The sequence below is a fragment of the Colias eurytheme genome, chromosome 11 (genome assembly GCF_061535395.1).
Source record: "Colias eurytheme isolate Ceu_HAF_F1 chromosome 11, ilColEury1 Martin Lab GWU primary, whole genome shotgun sequence".
NCBI lineage: Eukaryota > Metazoa > Arthropoda > Insecta > Lepidoptera > Pieridae > Colias > Colias eurytheme.
The window spans coordinates 7,476,881-7,486,073 of record NC_142990.1 but is presented as its reverse complement, the minus strand read 5'-3'; the positions used below and the strand labels follow the sequence as shown (position 1 = coordinate 7,486,073).

At 29.5% G+C, this 9,193-nt stretch overlaps 1 protein-coding gene across 1 annotated transcript; it reads left to right on the top strand.

Moving 5' to 3' along the window:
• Positions 1–1,844: 1,844 nt before the first annotated feature.
• LOC149904713 (antichymotrypsin-2-like) lies at positions 1,845–8,848 on the top strand. Its single transcript, XM_090107572.1, has 9 exons — positions 1,845–1,887; positions 5,694–5,791; positions 5,993–6,136; positions 6,654–6,857; positions 6,975–7,073; positions 7,531–7,671; positions 7,749–7,958; positions 8,066–8,213; positions 8,693–8,848. Exons 1-9 carry the CDS (start codon positions 1,866–1,868, stop codon positions 8,812–8,814), a joined length of 1,188 nt encoding a protein of 395 aa, XP_089963698.1. The 5' UTR covers positions 1,845–1,865; the 3' UTR covers positions 8,815–8,848.
• Positions 8,849–9,193: the final 345 nt, after the last annotated feature.

The window sequence follows — 9,193 nt, the reverse complement described above, 5'->3', positions numbered from 1 at the left end:
TTCTTTTGAAATATTACCGAAAAGCCGATACAAGAGAAGATATAGAGTTCAAGAAGTGTGCCTGATTTAGTAAAAGCTCATTATCACACTGTTTGTATGCATTTCCTGAGAACATTTACTATGGTGGTGTTTATTTTTTTTACACCATATGAAAGTAGAGATTTCAATGAATAAAAGGCACCCCAAGTTTTTGAAAAAAGCTGATATTTTGACGGGTGACTTTTCGATTGAAAATTAGGTTGTTTTTTTGGTATTAATTCAAAATAAGGCGAAAAAATAAATATTTTCAATCAAATAAATTACAGTGTATTTGGGACATAATAAAGTAAGTTTCCACCAAATTTCGTAGAAAAAAAATAAATTTTGAAGTAGATAGAAATAAAAGACCAAAAACTTGGTTTTTTGAATTTTTCACCTAAATTTTTAGGTTATGTGAAAAAATTGTGAATACAAAAGTTGTAGAACTTTTAATTACCTACAACTTTGCCATTGAACTTTTTTCTATAGGACTTGTAGTTTTGTCGGAAATCGAGAGAAACCATTTTTTTCTCTTAAAAGCTCCCCCCTCCCGCTTCCCGAACTCGGATTGACCGTAATTTATTTTTCCTTACATTTTTATCATATTCCCCTCTTTTTCTAATGGGTTTCATCCGACTGCGATTTTTTTTATCTTTTCATTATTTTCAAAGGCTTCTACCCCAGTCTATAATATACTCTTTTATCATACTTACTATTATTTAAAAATAAACATTCAAGCAATAATGGTATATTATGGAAGTTTGAACATATTTTCGTACACGGCTGGATTCTGAAAGGTAATGACGTATCTAATGGAGTCTTTGTTCAGAAATCTATTTCTGATCATTTTGATCAATTTTTCGCTCATCAATTTGGATTGAATAATATTTTGTCTTTGTTTTGCTTATTATGTATTTGTTATAACATGAGGTACTTAAAAAATACGGAGAAAAATTTTCTGCATTTTGCTAACGTGAAAATTTACGTGTAGTTACCTATTTTAAATTATTAATTATTTGATACATTTGTTCTATTCAATTAGTTTTGTATGTAGGTAATAAATCATAAGAAATAATTGGCTACGAAAGATATTATAATTACGAATACCAACTACCTTATAAGGTTCCGTAGCTATATATAATTAATATTAACTTCATTGGCAGGTAACAATAATCATAAATAAATCTAATAAATCTAATCAATGTTCTCAATCTGTGTTCTTACTTATTTAATGACTGAAAGCTCAAATAAATTTACAGATATAGCTATAATAAGCTATAATACTAGGCATTTTGTATATTATTTATGTTTATTTCCCATGCCTCACATCACAAAGTTGCATTCAAAAACTGTTTCATAAATTGCCATGTACACTTTTAATTAAATACTACAAATTCTCTCCTCTTTGGTAATGATTGTCTTGGCCGATTTAAGCTCATTCAGCCAATATCAAATGTGTCTGCGCCTGAGAATAAAGATGAGCAGAAACAACCTGATTCAGTAAGGTTTTAAAAGATTCTTTCAAAAGTTTACAAACCTTACAAAAAATTAATACACTATAATAATTATTAAGAAACACATACTAACACTGAATAGAGTTTTCTACCAAATATAAAATTTATAATTTCGTTCAACTACCTACGAACAATGAAAATCGTTTTAGAACAAAGTGTATTTTTTTCAAGCTATATTTCGCTAATTATACTTTTAAAATTTCCTAATGAACCCTGGAATAATGAACAATAGTACAATATTTTGTGGTATTTGTAATATTTATCGCTTTTAGAACTACAGTGTACAGAAATCGGTCAGTAGGTAACCGACGATTGATGGAGTCAATAGGCAAAATGAGGCTGACAATTTTTTATAGTAAGTGTACACTTTTCAGTTTTCAATGTAAGGCATTTTTATATATTACATACAGCTGCAGCGTTACGAACTTTAATAGAAATTATGTTTCATATTGACAGATTGAACAGATAGTTGTTAATTTTCTATTTAGAAAATTAATCTATTTAGATGGTGCGGGGTGTCCCAAGACACAAAACCGAAAGGATAAAATAAATAGTGGAATTCGCGGGTTCAAATAAGGTCTCGTGATCAATTTTTTTCTGTTCTTTAAAAATTTATAATTAAATCAAAGCAAAATGTATGCAATATTTTTAGAAGACAAGTTTAGTTTATAAATATCAGTGATTTTCTAAATTAGATTTCTTCTTCTATTTTACTTATTTTTTGTGGTGGACGAAATAAAATTAATCTATGATTGTTTTCTGCCAAAAGCGATCTGGATTATAATAAATACACAAAATTATTTAAGTCCCCTAGATAATGATTAGATAGCTCAAAGCGAAAAACCATTTAGGTAATATATTGTAGTCTAAAAATCCGTTTGTCTGTTTGTAGGTAGGTATGTTACGCTAACACTGTTTAACAAAGTACCGATAAAGATGAAGATGGATTGCGTAAAAAATTGGGATCGTTTAATTCAAAAATCGATCACAATGTTTCTATTCAACATCACGTGATTTTGCCTGTAATTGAACGAGCTTTACCAACCATACCAATAATAAAATTCTAATGCCAATTAATTTCAAATCTGTCTTTCTGTCTTTGAATGTATGCTCTTGAATACATATATTAGTCCATTGTAGTCGGTTATAATTTTATAGTATTCATACTTAGTAGATATGCTTTACGCAAACAAACAATGTACCTTATCTACAATAACACATTAAAGAAATTACTGTATTTATTACCCATGGCCGCACTCATTTATAAATCGTAAAAAGTCTTTAAAAAGTACCTAACATAATTATAAATTGCGTTTTAAATTATTGTAAAATCAATAACTAAACAATTTACCTAGGTATCCTAGGCCACATTGGGTTCAGTCACGTTACATTATAAACATTTTTAATCATTACAAGATGACCTGTTGAACTTCGTATCACCCGATACTTTTTATATGTCTTTCTGTTTATATGTTCCCGCTGAACAGCAGTTATTGATGTATAAAAAGATTATATATTGGTAGAATATAGCACCTTGACTTTATGAACAAGGATATAACCATCATTTATTTTCTCTCAACTGTTTCTATTTAAAAGGAAAATTGACAAATATTAATCAAATCGCTACATTAATAGCTAATTTGTAACCGAATGCAAATCGTAACTTTGGTAATTATTAATATATGCAGGATTATTATTAATATATACATAGTATAAAACAAAGTCGCTTTCTCTATCCCTATGTCCCTTTGTATGCTTAAGGCGTTACCCGGCAATTTCGACTATGTTCAACCTCTATAAAGTCTGGTACAACATAAAGCACAATACCGAAAAAAATATATAAAATAGGATGGTCTTTGATCTTTAATTGCTCGCGAGGACTTTTTTCCAAAGTTAATAGATTTCTAGAAAAAAAATAGTGCCGTGGTCATCGATTTTTCGCAAATACTCTATAAACTTCGTAACCTGCTGACTTAGAGCTCTGAAAATTTTATGTTTAATAAATTATCAGTTACACAACAGTCCCTGACGGGGATTTTTTTTTTCACTGATTAGTATCTATCTATATCTTTTTAAATACAAAATGCGAGGAAAAAAGAAGGTGCAGCGGGAGAGGTTTGAGATCCGTCAAGTATCCTCAAGGTTATTGCATGTAAAAGCCTTAAATCTTTAAAACTTCGCAACGGATTTTGATGCGGTTTCTTTTAATAGATAAAGTGATTCAAGAGGAAGGTTTTAGTATATAATTTATTAGGTTTTAGACAAAGCGGGCGAAGCCGCGGGCGATAAGCTAGTTTATAATAAAAGCTAAGTTAAAGTCAATTTATATTTTCAATTAGCACAACTTATTATTTTTCCATTATATAGAATAATGTTTTTATCTTTTAGAAAGATAAACCTTATCAACCACTTTAGTTTTGAATAACATACGACACCTATAAACACTATTATTATGATAGTGTTTTAGATAAATTGTATTTATCTAGAGAGCTTTTTTGAATAGGAAATATTTGTGTCACCTTCTCTCTTCATAAATTTATTTTTCTTCTCTCACTCATAAATTTAGGCATTTATACTTACATTTTTTTACTAAAGCAAATATTTTAAGGATTGATGTTATTTAATAAGAAAGCACTAGGCTAGTTTGTAGAAAGTTTCGATTTTATTTCGATTATTTTCTCTCAAAATATAATATTAGTATTCGTTATTCCATTAAGTAGGTAGTCAATAGTTAATCAATTAATTTAATTATTTTAGATTAAAATTCGTCCCTTCGATAATATCTAAATTAGACCTCGTTATTGACTACAAAATGTATATACCTACACAGACAACATAAATTGCAGCAGGCATTTATTGACGTATTTTCCAATACGTTATTTCTGTTATCTTTCAGAACAAGAATAAATAGGGCTAAAAATTCAAATATTTACAATCTGCAATTATGACTTAGTTATTGACTGAAGGACGTTTATTTTTAATAACACAATTACAAAATTCGTTACGCATGTACTATAATGGTCAACGTAAAATCGGTTACGTGAACCCATGAAAATACTAAATGCTATTGTATTTTTAATGTTATCAGTATCGGCAATTTAATTTCGACATAAAACGTGAAAAACATAATTTCATACTATTACCAACTTGTTTTCTTTTAATAAGTTCCAATGTTAAATTTTTTGATACTAACTATACCTAATCAATTTTTTTTTTCACATGTAAACAAAAATTGTCATTATGACTTTAAAAATATATTTGAAACAAAACATCCTCTCTATTAAATAAAGTATTACGCATAAATTGTTGACTGAAAAAACATGTTTCTTTTATATTTTACTAAAAAAAAAACTATGTTGTATAATAATTGAAAACAAAAAGAAATTTAAAAATACTTGTATATTATTGATTAACACTCACTTCTACATTTAATCTCAACTGATTAGTTAGAACAATCGTCCTCAGATATTACTTTTATAGTATGTACAATTAGCACTAAACATTTACCGAAGATGCGTCAAAGTCGTAAAACAACCACAACAATGCATGCTGATAAATTGTTATTTGACATCTACTAATGACTACAAGACTGATTTTAACTGTTAACTTGTATTATTATAGAACATGCCTACGTATTTCCTTGTGCAAAAAAGATACAAGTTCATTTAAAAAGTTAATTTTCAAATCTTTTGTTGAAAACATTTCTTAATTATCCCAAGATAGGTCCCTGTTGACATAAAAACGGCAAAACTTTCTCCCCTCAACCCGTTTTAATATAGATAAATTTAGATTCATATTTGCAAAATATGTTGTTTCTTTTTTATTTTATGAGCTAGATACTAGCTGTGCCACGCAGTTTTACCCGCAGTGCTCCGCTCCTGTTGGCTGTTGGTCTTTGCGTGATTATATAATATAGCCTAAAGCCTTCCTCGATAAAATAATGGGCTAACTAACACTGATTTTTTTAATCGGACCAGTAGTTCCTGGGATTAGCGCGTTCAAACAAACAAACTCTTCAGCTTTATAATAATTATAGTATAGATAGGAATATATTTCCTTTAAATATGTATGGAATATAAGTTGTGATACTTTTTCCTTAATTTCTTTATGCTCTATTTTTAAAAGCATTACGAGTACGAGTACCTATTCTTAATTTTACAGTGATTACCTTTGTGGCCCTAACAATAGCAAATGATGATGATGATCTATCTAGTATATTTGAAAGTGGGAACAAAAAATTCACAGGAAATATGCTATTTGTAAGTAAAGTTTAATAAATTTGTATAAGTACCTGATTTTATTACAAGAAGCAAAGGAGGTTCTCAGAATAAAATATCTGGTTTCTATAATTAAGTACACAGTTGGGAATGAGATATATACTAATAGTACATCTATTGCTTCTGATAAAATAAAATATTAGGTTATACAAATCACTCAATTATAAATCTTTATTAATACAGGAAGTGGTGAAAGCAAACCCACAGAAGAGTGCAGTCATATCAGCATACTCCGTACTGACTCCTTTAGCTCAGCTGGCTTTGGCTTCTGAAGGAGACTCTCATGATGAACTACTTGACATTATTGGCATGCCTGATGACGATGTTGTAAGTAAAACTCACAATATTGTGTTCAGTAACTTAGGGGATAAGTCTAGGATAAACATTAATCTTCAATTATTACATATTATTTTTCGATCGATCTCTAATCTAAATGCACGTAAAATCCTTAGATTGGTTATTGACATGGTTTCTTTAGAAAATGGATTGTTAAATGCATCTACGTTTGCTACTTTTGCATAAGGATTGATTATTTAATAATTATATAAAAACTAGCTTCCGCCCACGACTTTGTACGTGCATCCCCGTTTTTTCCCGTTCCCGCAAGAATTTCGGGAAATCCTTTCTTAGCGGATGCCTACGTCCTAACATCTACCTGCATGCCAAATTTCAGCCCGATACGTCCAGTAATTTGGGCTGTGCATTGATCACTATATCAGTCACCTTTGAGTTTTATGTATATAGATTGTAACTTTATTAAATTAAGTTTTATGAATGGCTCAATAAACTAATGTAAATCGTTGAATCTACATAACAATTAAGGGAACATAATATATTTTTAAAGGTTGCAGCAGTGTTTTCGCAAGCAGACGAGAACATAGCATTAGTAAAAGGCGTAGCACTGAAGAAAGCCAGTAAAGTATATGTTGCTCAAGATCTTCAGCTAAATGATGATTTCGCAAACGCCACAAGTGTACTTTTTAATTCCGAAATCGAAAATGTGGACTTCACTCAAAATGTGGAAGCCGCAAGAGAAATTAACTTATGGGTAAATTGAAACAATAATTAATATACATATAATTATGTACATAATATTATGTAAAGATTACGTATTTTTTATTTGTACGTTGGTATTGTAACTTCATTTAATTTTCATTTTTTACAGATTGAAAATCAAACAGATCACAAAATAAAGGATATGGTTAATCCAAATTCATTAAATAGTAACACACGTATAATGCTCGTCAACGCAATTTATTTTAAGGTAAATTTTAATTAAATTTTATATTGATCAATGCTTTGTGTTTTTGCCAGATATAGTTTGGTGATTATATGTATTTTTCTTCTGCCATATTTACATGATTTATCAATTTCAAACTTCCCAATATCTATTAAAACTATATTTTCGTTATCAGAAATCATTGTTCTTAATAACTTGTAGCTTTAATGCATTCCTTTGTTGAAGTGAAACTTCTTTATCGGGGTTGGAAAAAAATTTAGTGTAACATTTTTTCGTTACGCATGACATTTTTCCGTTACGCGCCATCTTTTCCTTATCCCTACCACGCGTGAAGTTGCATATAGTAAATTATTTTATGAAAAATAAGGTCATAAAGAAGTTTCACTTCTTACGTGTGTACGCTATAGTACACGCACACATTTTTTACACATAAGATTAATTTACTACTTATATTAATTAAATCATTTTTGAAAATGTAAAGGGTCAATGGAAAGAACAATTTGAAAAAGAATACACAACTGAGAAAGATTTTTATGTCACCAAGAAAAATACTATAAAAGTACCTATGATGAAACAATTAGCATACTTTAATTATACTGAAGACAAAACATTAAAAGCAAAGGTAAATAAATACCTATATTCCTTTACTTGTATGTAAATAAAATTCAAATTAACTTAAATAATTATGAATTTTTATAGGTTTTAGAAATGATGTACGTCGGAGGCGAGGCCTCTATGGTTATTGTTCTTCCGAATAAAATAAATGGTCTTACTAACGTAGTGAAGAAACTAAAAGACCCCAATGCTTTGAATAGGGCTCTCCAAACTACACAAAACGTTAAAGTCGATGTTCAAATTCCGAAATTTAAAATTGAAACAACGACGAATTTAAGAGATATATTGGAAAAAGTAAGTATTAAAAAATAATATTTGATTTTTTTAAACATACAATAAATTATCGCCTGTTTACTTAAAATAATTAGAAAGGGATATAAAATAATGATATTTAATTGCAGTTAGGTGTAAAGAAAATTTTCTCATCTGGAGAAGCTCAACTATCTAGACTATTGAAAGGAGACGACAGTACTGTATCTATTAATGATGCTGTACAAAAAGCTTACATTCAAGTTAATGAAGAGGGTTCTGAAGCAGCAGCCGCAAATAGTAATTTATTCCTTCATTTAATTCGTACTGACAAACTTGAATCAAATCAAATGAAATATATTTATATGCTCGTATATATAACTTCATTTAATTTTAGGGTGTTGTAGATACAATATTTTTTCTCACATATTATACTGATTATAATTGAACGCCCTTAACCTTAATTAATTACATATCAAAACCAAAAAATATGATTATTTAGTTATAAACAAGCCAATAGCCATACAATATCAGCATAAGTGAATGGTAATAAGTTTTTTTTTTTTTTAATGAAAGAAGGCAAACGAGCATGTGGATCGCCTGATGGTAAGCAATTCCACGGCTCATAGGCATCTACAGACGTGTCCGAAGATGTGTTTCCAAGTGAAAGGCCTATTCAAACGAGAGCGGTAGCAGATACCGCTCGCGCTCTAGTTTAAATAGGCCTCAAATGTGGCTTTAAAGATAACCTCAAATTTACAATGTATAATTTTTTTCAGAATTTCATTTATTCGACTCGTCTCTCTATAGCACTGTGAAGGATTTCAACGCCAACAGACCATTTTACTTTGAAATAAGGGCAAAAAACGTACCAATATTCAGTGGAGTTAAAGCCGATTAAGCATACGCCAAATCTCAATTGAAAAAAGTAGTAAATAAAAGTACCCACTATACAAAACAATGATTTTTTTTGCACGCCTCATAAGCGAAGCGTTGAGGTGGGTACTACTGTCACTTCGCGCAAAACATCTGATTTTTTTTAATTCTTCCTAATTAGTAATTGTTTAAAACAATGTAACTAAAACTGTTTCTAAATATAAAGGAACAGGAATAAATTGATCTCAAGCTTTGTGCTTTATTTGAGATACCAAGTTGATGCATCATGGTTGAGAGGCTCACATGTCTTAATTTTCATTATAAGTTTTTAAAATTCATTCCCCTTGCCGAAGTTTGACGAAATTACAGCCTTTTAACCAATAGTATCCCTGTAATAATATAAT